The 22819-nt window shown below is 52.9% G+C and overlaps 2 protein-coding genes across 7 annotated transcripts in view; one reads left to right on the top strand and one right to left on the bottom strand.

The window, feature by feature from the left end:
- Positions 1–527: 527 nt before the first annotated feature.
- On the bottom strand, positions 528–16875 carry C1H21orf58 (chromosome 1 C21orf58 homolog). Its single transcript, XM_078073961.1, has 7 exons — positions 14525–16875; positions 12255–12520; positions 11396–11456; positions 10345–10418; positions 9422–9589; positions 5717–5828; positions 528–847 (listed from the first exon to the last, which is right to left on the bottom strand). The coding sequence occupies exons 2-7, from the start codon at positions 12312–12314 to the stop codon at positions 606–608; spliced, it is 717 nt and encodes a 238-aa protein (XP_077930087.1). The 5' UTR covers positions 12315–12520; positions 14525–16875; the 3' UTR covers positions 528–605.
- Positions 16876–16885: 10 nt separating this feature from the next.
- Positions 16886–22819, top strand: part of PCNT (pericentrin) — a 124761-nt gene continuing 118827 nt past the window's right edge. For all 6 annotated transcript variants that reach the window (XR_013448334.1, XM_078072449.1, XM_078072794.1 and 3 more), the window contains exons 1-2: positions 16886–17062; positions 19823–20026. Coding sequence is in view for 5 of the 6 variants with exons in the window: in XM_078072449.1 (XP_077928575.1) it covers positions 17006–17062; positions 19823–20026 (261 nt within the window). In the remaining variant the exon portion in view is untranslated. The remainder of the gene's footprint in view (positions 17063–19822; positions 20027–22819) is intronic.

Raw genomic sequence — 22819 nt, 5'->3', positions numbered from 1 at the left:
TCCCTGCTACAGCCTCGGACCGGATAAAGATGGGTCCACTGGCTTGTCAGCAGGGGTGAAGAGGTACAACCCAGTTCCTAGGTATTCCCACCCACAGACCAGGAAGCTGGCCTTGACTTACGGGCTAAGGGCTGCTGATGAAGGGCCAGCCAAGTGGTGCAGGGCTGGCAGGAAGCTGGAGGCAGGTGGGAGGGCGGTGGCCGAGACCACCGTGGGCCATGTGCAGTAACCAGCCAGGGAGCCAGGTGCTGGGATGGCCTGCAGGGGACCTGGGGGCGCGTAGTGGTGGTGGTGATGCACGGAGGGCTGCTTCTGCCTCTGGCTTGCAGGAGGACAAGGGGAGCCCGCTGCAGGTCCTCAGCACAGCACACACACCAGCCCATTTCAATGGGGCGGGGCGGGGGGGGGGGGGGCGGGAAGGAGGGAGGGAGGGAAGGAAGGAAGGAAGGGAGGGCCAGGCTCCAGCAGAGTTCATTTGGCTCTAGGAAGCAGCTTTCTGGGCCCCAAATTGCATAACTCATTCCTCATCTAGGTGGGAATGGGGAGTGCCAGGGGGCTTCACAAGCAGATCACAGACCCAGGAGTCAGAAATGTGCTTTTCAGAGTTACACAGATACACGGACTTCCAGAAGAAAAGCCACCCAGATCCTCTGGGTTTGATTTGGGTGGCCTCCTTTACCTCCGTGCCTGTGCCCAGCTGAGCCTACCTGAGGGGTGGGATGCAGGGGGGCGGCCTGTGATCCCCCGGAGGGCAAAAACGCTGATGAGGGCAGGGCTTTGAGCATCAGGTTTTGCATAATGATCTGGTGCATTTGTGCGTTCTGCATCAGCATCATCTCCACCATGTCTGCAAGGAGAGGCTCCGTCACTCCCAGACCACGCGCTGATCATCAGGCCTCTCCTGAGGACGCAGCTTTAGAGCATCGCCGACGGCGGAGACACGCTCAGGGCTCCACAAGCAAGAGGCCCTCAGGCAATGGGGGTGTGTTCTGAGGGGCAGAGCTTCGGGGTTGGAGGGTGTGTGTGCTTTGAAGTGTTGTTGGGGGTGTCCACTGGGCTCCCGGGAGGCTGCTGCACTTCTCACTCCTGCTACATGGGGGCCCCTGAAAGTGTGTCCACGTTCTAATCCCCAGGACCCCTGAATGTGATCTTACTTAGAAAGAGTCTTTGCAGACATAATTAAGAATCTTGAGATGAGATCATCCTGGATTATCCAGGTAGGCCCTACATCCAAGACAAGTGTTTTGTTTTTGTTTTTTTAAAAGGTTTTTTTTTTTTAGATTATTTATTTATTTATTTGACAGAGAGAGAGATAGCAAGAGAGGGAACACAAGCAGGGGGAGTGGGAGAGGGAGAAGCAGGCTTCCGCTGAGCAGGGAGCCCGATGTGGGGCTCGATCCCAGGACCCTGGGATCATGACGTGAGCCGAAGGCAGACGCATAACAACTGAGCCACCCAGGCACCTCAAGAAGACAAGTGTTTTTATGAGAGGCAAAGGGAGGTTTGAGACAGCAGAGGAGAGGCCACATGGGGATGGGGCAGAGATGGGACCCACGCGGCCACAAGCCAGGACCACCTGGAGCCACCGCTGGACCAGACAGGAAGGACCATCCCTGGGAGCCTCTGGAGGGAGCCTGGCCATGTGACACCTGGATTTCAGAATTCCGGCCTCCAGACTGAAAGTACATTTCCGTTATTTTAAGCCCCCAGGCCTGTGGTACTTTACTAGGAATTTCATCTTTGAAACCAGGAAACCAATCTCTTCACCAACTCTGGATACTAAGAAACACGTTTCTGTCAGTGTGAGAGGTAAACATGAGTTCTCCCCACAGCCTGGAGGCCCTGGAAAGCAGGCAGCCCCGAGGCTGTGTCAGCCTCACCAAGGGCAGGCAGGTCCCTAAAACCACTCACACTCCCAGCCAAAAAAGGGGAGCCTGGAGGCAGGGGTGTCCAGGAGCTGGGTAGGCAGCAGCCTTCCCACCGGAATCGGCTCTTTGTCTCCAGCCAGCCCTCCTTGCAGATTCTGGGCTAGCCAAGCCTCCATAATCACATTGGCCAATTCCTTAAAATTCATCTTTCTATCTAGACCTGTCCTGTTGGCTCTGTTTCTCTAGAGACCCTTGATTAAAAGATTTTGTCCCAGGCCTGAGAGCAATGGGGTGGTGGGGGGCACAGAGCCAGATTCCCACAGCAATACAGCTGTGGGAACTCTTATCCCCGCAAGACAAGAACATGGAGAGGCTGAGTCTGGCAGCCCCGTTCTGGGCAAAGACCCTTGAGGAGACCCATGTGGGGCCGGTGTAACTGCCTCAGGATAAGGGGCACACGTCGGTGTTGTGGGGAAAGAGGGTCTTCGATAAGTGGCACAGGGCCAAACCGATATCCATGGCAAAGATAACACCAGTCCCTAACTCAGCTCACAAAATCTGTTCCAGGTGGGTCGTAAATCTCAATGTGAGAAGTCAAGCAAATCGTAGAACATCTTCATGACCTTGAGTGGCTAAAGGCTTCTTACACAGGACAGAAAAGGCACGAACCCATAAAGGAAAAAGCCTGAAAAACAGAACTTTATTAAAAATTAAGAACTTGTTGGGCGCCTGTGTGGCTCAGTCGTTAAGCGTCTGCCTTCGGCTCAGGTCATGATCCCAGGGTCCTGGGATCGAGTCCCGCATCGGGCTCCCTGCTCTGCGGGAAGCCTGCTTCTCCCTCTCCCACTCCCCCTGCTTGTGTTCCCCCTCTCGCTATGTTTCTCTCTGTCAAATAAATAAATAAAATCTTTAAAAAAAATTAAAAAATAAAAAAATAAAAATAAAAATTAAGAACTTGTGTTCATCCGGAGACACCACAAAGAGAGCGATTTGCAATACATGTATCAAAAAGGACCCATGTCAGAATACACGAGGAATTCCTAGAAACCAATGAGAGAGGCAGATGACCTGGAAGAAAAATGGGCAAAACACTTGAAAGGCACGTCACAAAAAGGGTATTCAAACAGCCAATAAATATATGAAAAGGTGACATGCAAATTAGAACTGGAATGAGCTGCCATGCCCACCAGATTGGCAAAGATGAAATAGTCTAAGGACACCGAGGGTTGGTGACTTGCTGCAAGCAATTGTTCACTCCTGTGGAGTGTCGACAGGTACTACTGACGAGAGAAACAAAGGAAGAGAAATGTAGCTTCAGTTCAATCTCCTTACAGCTTGCAGCCCACTGATCGATTCCAGAGACGTGCAGAGTGTAACCTTCCTCAAGGAACTGCCTTAGTGCCTTCATGTTGAAAAGGAACATTATCTTCACAGCAGCTAGCCCCTCAAGGTGCTGAAAGCCTCGCTTCCAGGTTCCTTAGAGACTCACGCTGTCCCTAACCCCCACTAATTAAAAAGTATATAATCAGTCGCCCTCACAATCCCAGTGCAGCTCCTTCTGCCCACGGGTCCTGTCCCCAGGCTTTAATAAAAACACCTTTTGCACCAGAGACATCTCAAGAATTCTTTGACTGTGGGCTTGATGATCCCACATCACTACCGCTTTGGAAAACTGTCTGGCAGTATTTCCTGACCCAAACATCTCATCCCTAGGCATAGGCCCCACAGAAACGTACATGTCCATTCCCCAGAAGATGAGACCGTGTGGTGGCTCCACAGCCCCAAGAGAATGGGCCCAGAATTTGTGGGATAATAATATGATTGAATAGCATGGTCAGCTGAATGATGGACCCCTAGCATGTACATACCCTAATCCCTGGGACCTGTGAATTGTGTTTTGTTATATGGTGAAAGGGATGTTGCAGATGTGATTAAGAGTCTTGGATGGAGGGGCGCCTGGGTGGTTCAGTCATTAAGTGTCTGCCTTTGGCTCAGGTCATGATCTCGGGGTCCTGGGATGGAGCCCTGTGTTGGGCTCCCCGTTGGCGGGGAGTCTGCTTCTCCCTCTCCTTCTGCCCCCCACTCATGCTCTCTCTTGGTCTCTCTCTCTCTCAAAGAAATAGGATCTTAAAAAAAAAAAAGTTTTGGATGAAAGCAACCCAAGTGTGCATCAACAAACAAAGGGATAAAAGAACGTGGTCCATCCATCCCATGGATTATTATTCAGCCTTAAAAAGGCAGGAAAATCTGCCACCTGCCACCATATGATGAATCTCGAAGACGTTCATTATTCCACATGAAATAAGCCAGTCACGGAGGGACAAATACTGTATGATTCCTCTCATAGGAGGTACCTAAGTCATCAACTTCAGAGAGAATAGGATGGCGGGTGCTGGGGGCTTGTAGGAGGGGGACCTGGATACACAGTTTCAGTTTTGCAAGATGGAAAGTTCTAAAGATCTGTTGCACAACAACATGGATCCAGTTAACACTACTTAAACATGTTTAAGACGGTAAATTTTATGTGTTTTTTAACCACAATTTATTTTTAAGATTTATGTATTTATTTGAGGGGGGTGGAGAGAGCACACATGCAGGGGGGTGGGGGCAGAGGGAGAAGGAGAGAGAATCCCAAGCAGACTCCCCACTGAGCATGGAGCCTGATGCGGGGCTCGATCTCACAACCCTGAGATCACGACCTGAGCTGAAACCAAGAGTCGGACCCTTCACTGACTGTGCCACCCAGGCACCCTTACCACGATTTTTAAAATTAATTAATTTTTGAAAAAGCATCTTGAGGTGGGGAGATTATCCTGGATTATCTGGGTGGGCCCAACATAATCACAAGGGTCCTCAGGAAGCATGGAGAGAAAATAAATATCAATTTAGATCTGAATATCCAGCAACGCTGGTATTTAAGAACAAGGGGAAATAAAAACATTTGCCAGGAGGCAAACACTGAGGGAGCTTCAAGAGTCTGTTCTAAAGGAACTTGGAAGGGGCTTATTTCAAGATAATAGAAGATAATTCCAGAAGGGTGGTCTGAGATACAACAAAGGGTGAGTAGGATGTCAGGATGATTTCTGTAGGAGATCATCCTGGCATCTAGTTTGGGAAGTTGTTCTAAAAGAGAAAGAGCAGTACTGACTGGGTGGGAGGAAGGGGGCGACGGTGCTCCAAGCTCCTTCCATCCCTGGGGGCAGGGGGCTCCAGATCCCACGCATTCAACTTCATACTAAAGCCCAATGAATGGAAAAAACGAATAAATGAACAGAAAGCAGAATCAGACCTACAAATGCAGAGAACGGTCTGATGGTTGCTGGTGGGGCGGGTGGGGGTGGGGTTTGGGGAAAGTGGGTGAAGGGGAGAGATTGGGTCTACCAGTTACGGAGTGAGTCACAGAACAAACGGCACAGTATGGGGAATACAGTCTATGATACTGCAATTTATAAAATGCTCACGAGCTCTCCAGGGTGGTTGTTAGGGTACTTCTGAGAGTTCCTATTTTTACCTTCAAATATTTGATCAGGTCAGAATTTGTTTGGATGGGGCGCCTGGGTGGCTCAGTCGTTAAGCATCTGCCTTCAGGGGGCATCTGGGTGGCTCAGTCGTTAAGCGTCTGCCTTTGGCTCAGGTCATGATCCCAGGGTCCTGCGATCGAGCCCCGCATCGGGCTCCCTGCTCAGCGGGAAGCCTGCTTCTCCCCCTCCCACTCCCCCTGCTTGTGTTCCCTCTCTCACTGTGTCTCTCTCTGTCAAATAAATAAATAAAATCTTTAAAAAAAAATATTTTTTTGTTTCGGTAGAGAATTTTATAAACCCATAACAGTATTAATATGGAACACTTACCTTCCTTAATACTTCCTGCTCTTTGAGTGGGGAAGGCCTGGAGAGGGGGGATCTGTGTGATGAGGGGCTGGGGAGGTAGCTGTTGAATAATGGTGGCAGGAGGCTGGGGGGCCTACAAAGAGCCAGATGATTAGTTCCCTAAATGTGCCCTAGGAGACCATGTTCTACAGCATCCATCCACCCACCCATCTATCCATCTACCCACCCACCCACCCACCTATCCACCCACCCACCCATCTATCCATCTACCCACTCATCCACCTCCCCACCTATCCATCTACCCACCCATCCACTGCCGTCTACCTACCCACCCATCCATCCACCCACCCTGCCCACCCATCCATCCATTCATCCATCCATCCATCCATCCATCCAAGAGAAACTTCAAATGATTAACCCTATACATTGAATTCGTTGCTTAATAGATAGATATTTGAGTCCGGGTATCACCTAGGACATGATATGTTATGAATGTTTGTGTCCACCCCGAAATTCATATGTTGAAGCTCTAACCTCCAATGTGTCTGTATTTGGAGATCAGGCCTGTGAAGAGGTAATAAAGGTTAAGTGAGGTCATAAGGGTGACATCCGAATCCTATAGGGCTGGTGTCCTCATAAAAAGGGAGATGCCAGAGAGCTTTCTCTGTCTACCATGTGAAGGCAGTGAGAAGGCAGCCGTCTGCAAGCCAGGAAGAGAACGCTCTCCAGGAACCTGATTGGTGATCTTGGACTTCCACCCTCCAGAAACGTGAGAGAATAACTTTGTTGTTTAAGCTGCCCTAGCATACTAACACATAGTCTGCTTTTGTAAGAGCGAGAGCTCAGGCACGCGCGTGGGCGGCTGTGGGTGGGGGGATGGCAGAGGGAGAGTCTTAAGCAAGCTCCTGATGCGGGGCTCAATCCCACCACCCCGAGATCATGACCTGAGCCGAAACTCAAGAGTCAGACGCTTAGCCAACTGAGCCACCCAGGCGCCCCTAACACACACTATTTTTAATTTTCCCCCATTTCCCGTTTTCAGGAGAGGAAGCTAACATCCGGTTTCATTACTACTGCTTGAATAGAGGTATCCAAGGAACAGGCCATGAAGATAATCTCTGGCTTCTCTCCAGTTAAAAGAAACGTACAACAATTCCAAGCCCACACTAGGTGTTGACCATGCACCAGAGACTTTCTATCTCGCTCCTCTTCTGGATGAATAAGGCCTTGTCCTTTCTTTCCCAGTTCCCAGGAATGATGGCACAAACCAGGGCTTGGCCGACTCTCTATGTAGAGCGCCAGACCACAAATAGTTTTGGCTTTGTGGGCCACCTGGCCTCAGGTGAAGGCTTCACTCAGCAGGGAGGCTTCAAAGTGGCCACCGCGCAAGGGACGGGTGGTGACACATCAGTATGGGCACTGAGATTCGCATTTCACATCATTTTCATATGCTACAAACCATTCTTCTTTTGATTTTCCCCCCATTTTTAAAAAGATTTATTTTAGAGAGAGCGCGGGTGAGAGAGAGAGAGGGAAAGGATGAGAGAGAGAGAGGGAGAGAGAGGATGAGAGAGAGAGAGAGAGAGGACGAGAGAGAGCCCAGGCGAGAGGGAGAGAGAGGGAGGGAGAGGGAAAGGATGACAGAGAGAGAGGACAAGACAGGACGAGACAGAGAGGACGAGAGAGAGAGAGAGAGAGAGAGAGAGAGAGAGGGAGGGAGAGGGAAAGGACGAGAGAGAGAAAGGACGAGAGAGAGAGGACAAGAGAGAGGATGAGAGAGAGAGGACGAGAGAGAGAGGACGAGAGAGAGAGAGGACGAGAGAGAGGACGAGAGAGAGGATGAGAGAGAGAGAATGAGAGAGAGAGGATGAGAGAGGACGAGAGAGAGGATGAGAGAGAGAGAGAGGATGAGAGAGGACGAGAGAGAGAGGACGAGAGAGAGAGAGGGAGAGAGAGGGAGAAAGAGGGAGAAAGAGGGAGAAAGAGGGAGAAAGAGGGAGAAAGAGGGAGAAAGAGGGAGAGGGAAAGGACGAGAGAGAGAAAGGACGACAGAGAGAAAGGACGAGAGAGAGAGGACGAGAGAGAGAGGATGAGAGAGAGAGGACGAGAGAGAGAGGACGAGAGAGAGAGAGGATGAGAGAGAGAGGACGAGAGAGAGAGAGGACGAGAGAGAGAGGACGAGAGAGAGAGGACGAGAGAGAGAGAGGACGAGAGAGAGAGGACGAGAGAGAGAGGGAGGATGAGAGAGAGAGGACGAGAGAGAGAGGACGAGAGAGAGAGGACGAGAGAGAGAGAGAGAGAGAGAGAGAGAGAGAGGACCAGAGAGAGGACCAGAGAGGGAGCTGGGCGAGAGGGAGCTGGGCGAGAGGGAGGGAGGGAGAGGGAGCACGAGCAGGGGGAGATTCAGAACCAGGAGAGGGAAGGCTTCCCAAGCTGATCCCAGGCTGAGCCACACGGGCGCCCCTCCCCCAAACACTTAAAAGTGTAAGACCGTTCTCAGCTTACAGGTCGCACAAAATGAGACGGCAGGCCGGCTTCGGCCTGGAGCGCGCTCTGCTCTCCCCCACGTAGACGGATGAAGCTGTGGCCTCCCTGGCTTGGAGGACACCCTGCCTCAGGGTCTCTGAGTCCAGCATCAGGGAAATTCACTGTAACCACCAAAGGCCCTACTTGCCCTTTTGTTGTCACCGGGGCTGAGTGAAAGGTGCAAGCAGAACTGGGCCCATGCGATTGCCATGAGTGTGAACATGTTTGGGAATGGGGGGGAGCCTCCTGCCCCTAACCCCCACCACCCCGCCATTCCTGGAAGGAGGTCCCAGTGTTGGAAGATCCAAAGATGCAGGCTGGGGAGGGGAGATCTGGAGCCTGGACACAGACAGCCCAGGGGCAAAAGGGGGCCCTGGGGGCTCCGTTAGCACAGATCTCTCCCTGATCTAGGGTCACCCCTTCCCACTCTATTCCCTCAACCTCGTGCTGCCAGGTCTTCTTCCAAAGAACAAACGCGCTCCAGGTCCTGGTCCCAGTCTGCCGACACTGCCGTCTCCCTGGCCAGCTGGTCCAGAACCTTTGCAACTTGGTCCTGCCCACCACCTCCGCCTGCTCTTCTCCCCAGGGCTTTGATGAGCCCCGCCTGGCTTCTGTCCCTTCTCTGCACTCACCTGCCTTCCGCTACATTCTCTTCTGCTTAAGAGAGTCAGAGTTGCTTTCCATTGCTTGCAACCCAGAATGCTGAACAAAGGTTTGAGGCTCTCAAAAACTGGAACACTCTTTTACCTTTTTAAATTCTGCCCTTGAGATTAGGGTCTTAGGATTCCGCTGGTCATTATGAAATTTTGAGAAAGAGTTGACACACTTCTTCCTCAAACTCAGGGCCCTCCTGATGCTGAGTACTTCTGTTCCTCGTGTAAAGGCTAGGACCTGAGAGTCAGGAGGCTGAATGGGGACCTCAGGCTCTCCTCTGTAATGAAGGGTAAGACCACCTCCTCTCTCCAAAGCCAGTTCTCAGGGCACCTGTGAGGACCGCAGAGAGGAGCCAGGAGCTCCCTGTGCAGTGCCCGGGACATGGTAAATGCGGCCACTTGGCTCCCAGCTGACTGACCCTCTTCATAATGCTGCGGAGGAAGGCCTTGAGACCACCAAAATCCACAATCTCCGTTTGGATGAGGGGTCTCTGTGGGCAGCCCATCCTCCCCACATTGCTTCTGCCCTCAGGTCATGAAGACTTACTGAGTGTTGGATAATCCGTGGTGGCTCCAGGGCTGGTGGGGGCAGGGAGGCGGCGGGGTAGATGCCCATGGGGGGCCCCTCTGGGGGCAGCGCTGACCCACGGGCTCCTCCTCTGTTCACCCCGCTCCGTGCTTGGGCCTGGGAGCCCTCCTCTAGGAGATGCTGTTCCTGCAACACAAGGCAGAGCTGCAGCACCCAGAGAGGGAGAGCCCCAGATACCGAAGGGAGGAGACCGGGCGCCCAGGGCGCGCACTCCGCCTGGCACAGCGGCGCACAGACGCGTGGTCCTCCGGTGGGAGGGGTCTCAGGGCGTCCTCGGGGCACAGACCCTCTGGAATTGGAGCCAGGCTCTTTGTGGGGGGCACACATGAGAGGAACCCTTCATTTCATGTGGCAGGAAGGGGAGGGAGCTTAAAACTTCTGTTTGAGTTTACCAAATAACGAACCGGTTTCTGGTTGTTCTCTTCGCCCAGCCAACAGAGTATATTCTCTTTCCCACATCACCACGATGTGGCATTTTATCCTAACTATACGTTTGGACTCAATTAATTGCTTCGCATGGTCATTCCCTGTTGCTGGTGCATTTAGTTTGGACGAAGCCATTGGCCATCTTAAAATCCCACTTCCTGTAGGAATTGGGCCCTTTGCACAGCATTTCCACCTTGGGGATGTACAACCAAAGCAGGGTTTTTCAGTGAACACTCCCGCTGGAACCCAGACTATGGAAAACATGCATGCAGGTGTTATTTTCTCCATGCAGTCCTGGACCCAGGTGCGCAGGCTCCTAGCTGCTCGGGATCTGTCCATTACCCACCCACAGGTCACAGACATCAGGGAACCAGTGCTTCGTCCAGGAAGCCCTCCCCCATGCCTCCGGCCTGCTCATGATCAGGGTCCACACAGCTGCTGGACATGCGGCCTACCCAGAGTCTCTGCAGAAGATCTTGCCTCCTCCTCAGAGCACCCAGCAGGGCTGCATCCAGCTTGTCCTTGTTTCCTGCAGGGCGTCACATCAGGCAGGTTCCCACACAGGGCCCAAGCACTGCCCTATGACAGAGAGCCCTTCCTCGGGCTCTGCTGGACTCTGGTGAGAGGGAGAAGGGCCTCACGGGGCTCGGTAGTGAGCGTGACTGGGTGGTGAGCCTGGCCTCCTGCCACCTGGAGCCATCTGGGGGCCCCAAGCGGCCTGGGGGCTGATACGGTCCACCGAGCCTCAGGTAATGCCATCTGCAGCCTCCTGAGGGAGGGGTCCCCACTCAAGAGGAGGCTCTGAACAGGGTCTGGCCTTCCTTCCTCGGGCACAGCACGCCCATTCTCCACCCCCGAGCCCTGAGGATGCCTAGAGCAGCCTGTCCTCTCGGGGGGGTCCCCAGGAGTCCCCCTGCCCTGGCCCACTCCATGGTTCTGCTCTTACCTGTTGGCCAGGTGACCTGTTTGGCGTTTCCTGTCTGGATTTGAGCCCTGGGCTCTGCCTGCTGTCCTCACGAGTTTCTTGGAGCTCCCACTGCCAAAGGGACTCTTCCCCATGAACAGGCAGTGTTCTCGTAGGCCTCCCTAGCACCTCACCCAGATGTCACTGAACTTGGGCACGGTCACCGGGAGAGCGGTCCTCTCCTCCAGCTCACGTGGCCTGAGCGACCGTCGGCCCGGGTTGCGGATGCACAGGAGCGCCTGGTCTGGGCGCCTGAAGATGTGCTCACCTGACAGGTGGAACCCCACATACCCCCCACCCCAGAACAAGCTCAGAGCGACACAGATCGGCCAGGTGTGGCCACGTCTGAGCTGGGCGCCCTGTGGCAGACGATCAGACCTCTCTGGACCCCGCTTCTCTTATTTGCAGAATGGGAGTGATGAACGTATCCCCTCTTGGGGTTTTCGTGAGGGTGTGGTAAGCAATGAGGGTGTGCTTGGCAGAGCACCGTGTGTGTGTGTGTGTGTGTGTGTGTGTGTTCTCCCAGCAGCCTGGGCTCTTACCTGCTACGAGGTGGGGTTCTTCAGAATCCCCTTCCACATTGTCACACTCTTGCTCCAGTTTCTGTGTCGAAAAGGACAGAGTGTGCGAGTGGGTGGGGTCTGGGTGGGGGGAGGAGCACCTGCCCCAGAGGGTCTGAAGGGACCAGAGTCCCAGATGGAGGTGACTGGGGACAGAGTGGGGGGAGGTGGCAAGGGTCATCCGTGCTCTCTTAGGACTGTGGGCGTCAGGCTCTCCATTTGGTGCACACAAGTTCCACCTTGAAATCTTAGGGCAGATGCTCTGATGTGAAAGGCCCCTTTCAAGCAACTTTCTGCAGAGCCTGACCCAGGCCAGCTCCATGTCACTGACCACCCACCCCTGACCACTTGAGCCCTGGGCTGAGCAGCACGGTCTGGGCCTGTCCTGGGATGACCCCTGCCGGCCCCTCCACGTTGGCCATGGGCCACCCAGAAGGAGGCGCTGTGCTGGTGGGCAGGCTGGCCGTGGAAGACAGGAAGACGGCCGTCAGGATGGACCGCAGGGCCGGCCTACGCGGCTGCAGACCCTGCACCAACCATGGCCTGTCTTCTCCAAACACTGAAGCCGGGAGGCTCTGCAGGGGAGTTTGTGGGCCCTGAAAATGCTCTGGGCCGTGGGTGTATCCAGCCTCCCAGCTGAGAAGCTGCCAGAAGAACCTAGTTGGTTCTGCATAAAGGCAGAGAAAACCAAGAGACCACAGGCCTTCATCATAAGGCTAAAAAGCACAGGAAAGTGTTTTCCCTTGGAAGCAGGAGTATACTGACAGGCATAATAACTTACCTTTTGAATCTGTGCTTCTTTGACAAGCTGTTGAAAACATGATTGCCCCCACTGCCTTACCTTCTCCAAGAGTTTCAGGGTCAGTCGGGTCATCGCATCTGCCACTGAGGAGTCCAGCATCCTGGGACACCACAGACCCACCTCCTCCCTCGGTCTCAGGTTATCGGCAAGCAAGGAGAAGCAGCCCCAGCCGTGGTGTCTTTGAAGGGTTCCTGAGCTGGGCTGAGTTTACCCCCTGGAGCCTGGCCCGCTGCTGCCAGAGAACAGCGTGTGGGAGGGTGGCCACAGCTCCCGGAGCGCCGCGTTGCCTCGGCGGTTGCTGGGCGCTGCAGACACAGACCAGGTTGCCAGGTTTCCACTGAGAGTCCTTCCCAAGCCCCAGCCTGGCCCCCCGCCCACAGGAGTTGCCTATAAACACTGCTAATCTCCAGGTGTAGCCAGGTGGGGCTTATTGGGAAGGTGATGAGCAGCAGCTGGGGCCCGAGGGGACAGAGTGAGGTCCTGGGGGGCAGTCCTGATTCCCCCATGCATTGCCCCCACCCTCAGGACTGAGTCCAGAAGAGTATGGGGTAGGGGTGGGGGGCAGCTGCATCCATCCCCCATGCACTGCAGGGGCCTACCCTCCCCTCATCCATTATTACCTCCAAGGGGCCAGGATGCCCCCAGCCCCTTCTAGGGACCCTCAGAGCCAGATGGGCGTGAAGCCTGGATACCAGGAGGACAGGGTGGGGGCACCACGTCCCTGCGATTTCAGGAAATTCTGGGCGGCAGAAGGGACAGCACAGGGAGCTGACCAATGACCTGCTTAGGGGCTTTCCTGGTGGGGCTTCTGGGTGGGTGCACCCCACAGGCTCCTAGCCATCACCTTGCAGGACACAGGGCCACACGGGGCTACCACTCCTCCAGGCAGGGATGTGACTGCAGGATTGGGATTGCCCTGTGGGGATCCTGGCCCAGAGAGGGGTGGGGGCACCTAGGGACAGGACCGCTGGTCCGGTCAGAAGTTGGTGGCTGGAGACATGCACTCCAGCGCTGGGGGGGGAGTGGGGTGCGACACCCAGCAAGAGAAGCCTTTTATAAATGATCGTTCACACAGAGCACAGGGCACAAAACTGATCAAAGTGGCTCTTCATTTGTACCGGCTTTACATTTCAGATTTACGAATTAATCAACCCAGCTAATGAAGTGGATAGAACAGATTGGATATTGGATCCAGTGACAGCGGTCCAGGGCTGGGGTGGGAATGAGGGATCAGCACACTTACAGCCCCCTCCTCAATGCAACTGAACCAAAAACTTGTATCAGATGGCCAAAATTTGGCTAAAAGTCCCTTAAATTGCCCATACACTTCAGTGGTTATGGATTTATATGTATCATAACCCTAACATTCAAACAGGAGGTCTGAGTGTAAACAAAAACTAATTTAGTTAAGCTACTCAAGGTAGCTAGGAGATAATCCACGTGGTATACATAACACATCCCAGTGTGAGTTTGTTAGACTGTTTTTTTTTTTTTTTTAAATAAAGCCATTTATTAAAGTTTTGGGGCGCCTGGGTGGCTCAGTCGTTAAGCGTCTGCCTTCAGCTCAGGTCATGATCCCAGGCTCCTGGGATCGAGCCCCGCATCGGGCTCCCTGCTCAGCGGGAAGCCTGCTTCTCCCTCTCCCACTCCCCCTACTTGTGTTCCCTCTCTCACTGTCTCTGTCAAATAAATAAATAAATAAAATCTTTAAAAAAATTAAGTTATTTAAAGTTTATATTTGCAGGAAAATCAGGAAGATGGTATAACAGAGTTCTCACAGTGCATGTGGTCACCCTGACTCATCAGTGCTGACTCCGACCCTGATCACCCAGCTAGGTTTCTTCACTCCACAGTTACTATTTTTCTCCCCTTTCCACAGTCCTCTGTGGGAGGAAGTCATTGTGCACAGCTCATACTTAAGGAGTGAGGGTTAGGTTTTCCTCCTTGGGGTGAGTATCTACATCATTTATTTGGACAGCGTTTTAATTGTTAAAAATAAACTGAGAGTCAGATCAATAACATAGTCTAGAATGACCATGGAAATGATTCTGGGGTTCTAAGGAATATAGATTGAAAACCAGTGACTAAACCCGTGTGGGAAGACTCTGGGCACACACCCCGTGGAGTCTTACATGTATTGTAACATGTAAAGGTTGCGAGAGTCAGGCTCTGGGACTAACTGGTCTTGGAAAGTTGACCCAGTGCTCTGCCGGTGTTGCCTGCCCGACCCCGGGTCTTGTGAGCCCACCCACACCCATGTTTGCTCAAACCACTGAATTCCGCAAGCTAAGACTGAAAGCTGCACTTACCAAAGGGCTGTGGTCTGACTCAGGAGAGGACGTGTTTCCTGGCAGTTGAGTTTCCAGCACTCTCTGAGGGAGGTTTGTCTAAGCTGCGGTTGCTTATGCTCACACATTCTCACTGAGGCTGAAAGATGAGCTTGTGTCAGCCAGCTTGTCGTTATCACACTGAGGAAGCGGCACTATTATTACTGCCCTTACCCAGTCTCAGAGCATAGAGCAAGCAGGGAGCGCACAGCTTGCACGCAAACCCTGTCCGAGGAAAGGCGGGGGACAGGTGAGCAGAGCAGAAGGAACCCCAAACACCCAGTGCGTGTCTACTGCAACACTGCCCAGAGCAATCTCGCTTTTTGTGCCACTTTCTCTCCCGCGGCCGGCCGCTCGAAGTCGTGTCTTCCGAACTGCCTTTCCACGGCCCATCTGGCCCCGTGCTGTTCACATCTCCCATGCGGTACGGAGGCACAGCTGTTCATTTCCCATGCCTCTTCCCGAGCTTGAGACGCCCACCTTCTCCTTCTCGTCTGCCTGAGCTCTGCAGTTCCCTAGTCCTGCACCTGAACTGTGGTGCTGTTCCGTGCACAGACTGCTTTCATCTTCCATTGGACGGTAAACGGGACACTCCAACAGCAATGAGGAAAGTTAAAGTGAGACCGAGAATGTGAAGCCCATTTAGGCCAACAGGATCACCACTGGGGGAAGGCCCCAGCTTCCCCAGCGCCCACGCTGGCAGAAGGCTCGCTCGGCATGGTTACACTACAGCAAGACAAGGTGCTCGGATTATTGTCAGCTTATCAGCGTCCGGTGAGCTTGATTACACCAACAGCACTGGATGGTTAAACCAAACCGTGGGCTGGGAATAAAAACCGTGCGTTGTTTCCCTATCTGGACAAACAGGTTCAAGTGAAGTTTGAAGCTGAGGAACAATGATTTCACAAGACTTCAGATTCCCACACAGACCATGAACGCATAAGCAAAGTTATATTCCTTTTTTCTTTTAAAATTTTAACAGACTTTATTATTTAAAGACTTATTTATTTTAGAGAGAGAGTGTGGGCAAGTGGGGTGAAGGCGCGGAGGGAGAGGGAGAATCTCCAGCAGACTCCCCTCTGAGCTGGGAGCCTGATATGGGGCTCGATCCCACAACTCTGAGATCACGACCTGAGTTGAAATCTAGAGTCAGATGCTTAACCCACTGAGCCACCCGGGCACCCCCCAGACTTTATTTCTTAGAGCAGTTTTAGGTTCACAGCAAAATTGAGCAGGAAGCACATCCCCTTTTAACAGCCATTTAGGATACAACTGAAATTTACCCAAACATCCCACAGCCTTAATCTTTTCCGTAAGAAGACTGTTCTGATGTTCACTTAACTAGCTCTCTCTCTGGGGATCTAGAACTGGGTACAATTACAGTATCATTTAAAACTGCATTTTTCTCAAGGGACCACGGCCGCTGGGCAAGCCGGCCCTAGGGAGCCCCTGCCACCCGGGGGTTCCTGTGCTAACAGGAGTAGACATGTGTAAGTTTGCCTTCCCCGCCCCTCAGAGCCTCTCTCCACGTGGCGTCCCTCCTCTCTCTTTGATCCAGGGGGCTGCTTTATGGCGGAGGTGCGAGCGGACCCATGACCGTGGGAGCCCACCGGGAGCTGCAAGCTGGAAGCAGGCGCAGCGCATCAGAGACCTGGACGCGACACTGTGTCCCCAGAGAGAAACATGCGCAGGTGCAGTCCCTGCAGCTCGGGGCCCGATTCCCCGCTACAGACCCCGGCTGTCCCGGACACAGGTCGCACGCAACGGGCGGGACGCACGGGAAGGACACCCAGGCTGGTGGTCCCAGAGCGTCCCGGGGAACGGGAGTCAGGCTCCTGCCACCGCCGGGGCCTCGCAGAGACGGAGCGGGGTGCGAAGTCGCGGCCTCCTGGACTTGCTCCGGGTGGACACGACGGTGGGCGGCCTCGCAGCCCCTTCACGGAAGGGGTGCGGCCACGTCGAACTCCCAGCTAACGAGACGGCGGACGAAGGCTGACGACCACACTCGCTCCAAGGCCCTTCGAAGCACGGCTGCGGCCCCGGAGCTGGCGCGAGCGCACCCGTCCTACGCGCCCGCCGCCCTCCCGTTGGGCAGCTAGGGCCTCTTTAAAACCGACCAATCACAGAGGGTTCCGAGGCCTCCGCGCTCCACCATTGGTCCGGCTGGGAGGTGGAGTCCTCATCATGCCAATGGGAGGCCAGCGGCTGGCAGGGGCGGAACTCCGTCCGGGTCGCACCGCCCTGACTGCGCGTGCGCGAGGGCAGGAACGCGACTCCCCCTCCCCGATTGGCGGCGGGGCAGACGGCGCACGCCAGGGGCGGAGCCGGGCTCACGTCTGCGTGACAGTTGTCGCGGGGGGGAGGGCGAGCCCAGACTAGGGGGAGGGAGTGTAAATAAAGCGAAGGCGGCGGCGTGTCGATCCCGTCACCTCTCGGGCGACCCGCGAGAAGCCCCGGAGGGAGATGGAAGAAGATGAGCAAGAGCAGCGGCGCAGAAAGGTGGAGGCCGGGAGAGCGAAGGTAAACGGCAGCGCCTCCTCCTCCTCCGGCTGTCCCAGCGTGGGTTTCCAAGGGCAGGTTCCGGTGACTGCTTCTGTTCCGTGCTAGGAGCGGATGCGGGCAGGCAGGGACCGCCGCCAGAGTCTTGCCCTTCCCGCCGACTCGGCTGGAAGCCGCCTCCTGGCCGCCGCCATCTTGAATCGGCCGCCCTCTGCCCGGCCCCGCCCCTGTGGCGGCCGCAGCCAGTCACCGGCTGAGGACGTGTGGGGTGGGGGTGGGGTGGCGCGAGGAGGCCCGGCGCGGGGCAGGCCGGGTTCGCGGGGCTGCGCCTGCGCGAGGGGCGGGGCGACGCCCGTGGGAGCTCACGGCGGAGGAGGGCCGGCGCCGGCGGGTGGGGTGGGGTCGGGTGGGGGCGGGTCTCGGCCGCGCGCCGCCTCCGGGGTTCCCGCCTTCTCTCGAGGCCTTGCCGCGCCCTCCGGCGTTTCCGGGGAAGCTGGCGCAGCAGCCTCTCGGGTGGCGGGGGAATCTCGGCCGTGGCGCCCTGATGGACACTGGTGGCCTAGGAGCGCGCCGTCCCTGAGCGCCCGGCCACATTGCGCTCCCAGTAGAGAGTGAAGGCCTCTGGTGGGGAAGGGAACGGCTCTCCCCACCCCGCGCGTCCTCGTTGTCCTGGACCGCCGGCGCGTCGCACACCTGTGCAGCCGCACCTGCCGCAGCCCCGCCTCCCGGAACTCGGGACTCCTGGACGACTGATAGGCGCTGTGACTTATCTCCACTTACGTCCACTTAAAACTACGTACAGATTGTCATTTCACTTGGAATTATGTAGTTTTTTTAAATATAAAAAAGTTTTGGAGTGGTGGTCCAGGAACACATGAATTGTTTCCATTGCAGAGTGCCTTCTGCCGACCTGCTGCCTGATATTCTCGGGTCCGGGAGCTCTTGTGGCCTCACTGCTGTTTGGGGCCCAGGTGAGGAGCTCTGCTGGAGCCATTCCCCCATGCTGGGCCTCCTGGACGGAGTGCTGGGACCCTAGGTTGTGGTTGCCCCGAGGAACTCACTGTGCGCCTAGAGTCGTGTGGCTCCAGGGATGCATTTATCATCTTGCTTTTGCCCCAGTTTTCATGTAGACACTGGTACTTTCTGTCAGGGGGGCATATTGTGGGGATTGGGCCATGACCCGAGAAGACCCAGCTGCAGAGGCAGAGTGGATCAAGCAGGCACTTTGGCTGTGACTCCTGGCCCCACCCCATTCAGGCTGTGTGTGGGCAGTTGCTTCCCTGTTCTGCCGAGGGATGAGCGAGAGTCTGCACGGTGCCACCCCGTTAGTGGGTAGAGCCATGCGAAGGTGCTGCGCTTGAGCTCAGATGGGGCCAGACATTGGGAATTTCATATGGACCAGCTCTTAGGAGATATTCAGTGCTCGTTTCTTCCTTGGAGGGAACCACAGGGCCAGTGCATTAAAGAGGCCATTCACAACACGTAGTGACTGTGTAGCAGCATCTAATGGCAGGGTGACAGGCAGAGGACAGAGGGGCCTCATTCAGGCTTCCTGTGAAGCAGAAACTTGTGATGGGTTTGAAGAGGGGGGTGGTGGCATGTTCTTTTCTCCTTTACATGTGCCTGGCATGTACATGGGCCAGGAGATGAAAATGAGCCGGAGTTTACTATTTGACGTGTGTATTCCCCGAGCTTGCCATGGTTTGTAAGCATGCGTAAACGTGCTTAAAGGAGTGTTGAGGGTGATGAGGAAGGTTCACCTTGTTGCAGGAAGAAACAGGGCACCTCTTGTCCGAGAACCCAGGCCAGAGGGGATGATGGTGATGTGGGAGGGACCCTGGGGACAGAGTTGATGGAGTGGGGCATAAAATGAGGAATATGGGGCTGGTTTGGAAGGCAGGCTGTCCTGGAGACACAGTTTTTCTCATGTAAATGGCCTTATGTAATTTTTATGTGTCTGTGAAAGTGCGCACTTCTGTTACATTTACACAAATATTTGTTAAATGCGTTGTTTTTATAAGCACAGCTGTCATTTGAAGGAGCCAGTGTCTCATGAAAAGCTGATATTAGATCTCACATCTTTGAGTAAGATCTTAGTGGGAGACCGTGTGTGAACAGAGGCTAAAGCCCTTCAGTTTGAGGGACTGAACAGAGCTAGGTTGTGTCTTCTGATGGGTGACATTCTGTGGAGGTCCCTGGTGCATTGGTGAGCTGTGTCGTGAAAAATAGAACATCTGATTCCATAAAGGAGGATCTTAGATTGACCTGGCTTAATTAATTTTTTGCTATTTCTGTACCTTGTCTCAGAATCTATGGCTAGGAAGTTTTGGCTAGGCTATATATTTCCTCGATTGGGGGGAAAATGGGAGCAAAAAGAGATTTAGCATTTATGTAGTTTTAAACCTTAAGCATGCCTTGATTAAGCTATCAGTCTTTTAAATAGATGTATTTTTTTAAATTGTATTTTTCTGTGAACTGCCAGTGGCAAGAAAAGCTATTCTGCCAGTTGGCCGTATTGCTTTCTTTTGTCCGTATATATAGGCATAATTAGCAGTTCCTTCGGATAGAATTCTGAACTTAAATGCTAGTATTGCAGATATTAATGAAGGCAGAGTTTGTGGGACAGGGATCTGTTGGTTGACGTGGGTCTGGTGAGGTTTGGCTGAGTACGCTGGGCCAGCCCCAGAGCCTCATGTTCCCCACCAGCTCATTGGCTTTGTGGTTCTGTTACTTTTTTCTTACTTACCTTTGCCTTTACTACTTCTCTACATTTTTGCGCAGCTTGCTCACTTCCGACAGAGAAAAACAAAAGGTGACTGTGCGCATCCGAAGAAAAAGACGGCGAAGAGGAAGGGCCCGGCTGTCGATGCGCCTGTCCAGGAGGAGAGCCTGGTAGCCACCGAGGATGGTGGACTCCTGGGAAGAGGGGACGTTTGCAAAGACGAGTCGTGCGGTGACACCACTGATGGGGCAGGAGCAGCGCAGGTGGGTTTCCTCAGCACTGTGGTTTAACGTTTTGCTTATTTTCTTCTTGTTGCTGGCTATCAAAGGTGGGGAAAGAGAGCTTCACTTTACAAAAAGGGAATGTATTTTTATGTTTTCATCCCTACTAAATGTCTTATCTTCTATGATTTTGGATTGACTGAAGACAAGTGTCAGTATAGGTTCTTGCTTTGGGAACGGAAATTTTATCAGTGTGAGTTCCTTGGCTGCGGCTGTGTCGGCCCCTGTAACAGGCTTTTCTTCGGACACTTAAACCATAATATTCCTTCACCTGCTTATCGTCCTTGGTTTTTTACCTTCTTTCTGAACATTGGGATGAAGAGGGAATGGGTGAAGGTGTTGCACAAATGGTGTCTTGCTGGACGAGGCACCACCATCCTCTGCTTGAGGCCCTGTGAACTGCAGGGCGGGTGCGGCTGACTGGTGGATGCAGGGCCTGCGTGGCCTGCCGATCGCCTGGAGGTGGGCTTTCCCTGTGGCTTCTTACGTGCATTATTGAGGGCCCTTGAATTGTGATTATTCCTTGTTGGGTGCAACAGAGCAGGTGCAGGTTTAGGTGTTTGCTAGAATGAGCTGGAATACTGGTGACTGAGGGCAGAATTTGACAAAAAATCATTATGTGTCTGGCCTGCTTTCTTGGAAAAGTGGCATCATTGCCAGTATGTAGTTGTACTCCCTTGTCTGGGAGGCAGCTGGCCAGCAGGCTGGGGGCCCAGCCTTTGGGTCAGCCTGACCCTCCACTGCAGGCCTGAGGTTCATCCTCTGTGCTTGTCCTGGGTTAGGGCAGCAGTTCTCAGCAGCCTTGTCTCCATCACAGCTGTGCAAGTGAACGGAAGCTATAGTGAGGGTCCTGGGAGTTGACGTCCAGTGGCTGTTCTCTGTATGTTTTCTCCTAGCCTCCTTGAGGAGAAAAGCTCATAATTTATAATTAATAGTTAGTTATTTTATTTTTACTTTCAAGTCAGAGAAGTGTTTTTATTTTAAATTAAATGTCCTACATATTTTAGCTTTTCATTTTGAAATAATGTTCAGCTTAACAAAAAATTTGCAAAAATTACCACAGGGTTCGTGGATACCTTTCACTTAGTTTCCTGAAATGTTAACATCTTGTGTTATCGGTATGATTATCACAATCAGTTTCAATTCACACTGAAACAATACTATGAGCTAATTGATAGAGCTTACTCAGATTTCTCCCACTGTCCCACTACTGTCCTTTTTCTGGTCCAGGATTGTGTGCTGTATCTCAGTGTCCTGCCGTCTGAGTCTACTCCAGTCTGAGACAGTTTCTCAGTCTTACCTTGTCTTTTATAAGTTGGACGTCTTTGAAGAGTCCTTGGTGGATATTCTTTTTTTTTAAGATTTTATTTTTATTTGAGAGAGAGAAAGCATGTGCACAAGCCGGGGTGGGGGGTGGGGAGGGGGAGGGAGAAGCAAGCTCCCCGCTGAGCAGGGCTCCTGACGCAGGGCTCGATCCCAGGACCCTGGGGTCATGACCTGAGCCGAAGGCAGACACTTAACCGACTGAGCCACCCAGGTACCCCCTTGCTAGTTATTTTGTGGAATGCCTGTCAGTTTGGATTTGTTTGATGTTTACTCCTGATTAAAATCAGGTTTGAATTTTGGCGAGAACTTGGTAGAAGTGATGATATTCCCTGCTCAGTGCACCTGGTATTGATACTTGATAGTCTCACTACTACTGGTAATGTCAACTTTGATCACTTAGTTACTGTGGGACCTGCCAGATATCTCTGGATAGAAAAGTTACTATTTTTAACTTTGTAGTTAGTAAGTGTATTGTGTGGAGATAGAGACCCTGCAAAGTTCTATTTCTCATGCTTTCCTCCACTAATTTTACCTTTCATTGATGATTCTTGCTTGCAACAATTATTATGGTGGTGTTGGCCAAACGATTTTCGTTTCTAGCATTCTTTTTTTTTTTTTCTTTTTTTTAAAGATTTTATTTATTTGAGAGAGAGAGTGAGAGATCACGAGCGCGCACACGAGTTGGGAATGGGCAGAGGGAGAGGGAGAAGCAGGCTCCCCGCTAAACAGGGAGCCCAATGCGGGACTGGATCCCCGGACCCTGGGCTCATGATCTGAGCCGAAGGCAGATGCTTAACCAACTGAGCCACCCAGGTGCCCTGTTTCTATCATTCTGTCTCCGTGTATTAAATGACATTCTGCTGTAAGGAGGAGCTGTCACTTCCCTCCAGTGTATTTATGTGTGCAATTGTTTATACCAGTATGGACTTAGGGATTTTTCTTTTTCTTTTTTTTCCTTTTTTAAGTAAACTTTACACCCAACATGGGGCTCAAACTCACGACCCCGCGATCAAGAGTTGCACGCTGTACTGACTGAGCCAGCCAGGCGCACCTCGGTTTTTATTCTGTGGGTTTTAACCCATCATGTCAACCATGTCAGTGTTTATTTTGTTGCTGAAATACATAGATTTGGCCATTGGGAGTGCCTTTGAATTGGCATCTGCCCTTCCAACATGTCCTCATTGTTTCTGGCACCTTAATTCCTTACATTTTGGCACCAAGATTTTCCAAGTTTATTTTGTCCTTTTCCTGTTATCAGCCCATTCTTCAAGCTCTGGTTTCTTTTAGTGGAGAATGGTATTTAGAAACCAATATCTGGGTGAGAGGTGTGCTTATTGCTATTGGGGTATCTTTGCTTCTAGGCTGTTTCAACAGAGCTAGATCTCTCTGTTTCTTTGTCAGCCTGTGTGTATAATAAAAACCATGAGTTCACACTAGTACCTTCAGTTT

This window comes from Halichoerus grypus, chromosome 1 (genome assembly GCF_964656455.1).
Source record: "Halichoerus grypus chromosome 1, mHalGry1.hap1.1, whole genome shotgun sequence".
NCBI classification, from domain to species: Eukaryota; Metazoa; Chordata; class Mammalia; order Carnivora; family Phocidae; genus Halichoerus; species Halichoerus grypus.
This window is presented reverse-complemented; position numbering and strand designations above follow the sequence as displayed.

Bases quoted from the DNA above. Each gene is read 5' to 3' on its own strand.
- C1H21orf58 (XM_078073961.1), bottom strand. From the start codon at position 12,314: ATGCTGGACTCCTCAGTGGCAGATGCGATGACCCGACTGACCCTGAAA. The intron at 11,457-12,254 runs GTAAGGCAGTGG...TTTTCGACACAG, and splicing joins CCCTGAAACTCTTGGAGAAG to AAACTGGAGCAAGAGTGTGA. The intron at 5,829-9,421 runs GTAAGTCTTCAT...GGCTCTTTGTAG, and splicing joins CACGGATTATCCAACACTCA to GCCCCCCAGCCTCCTGCCAC.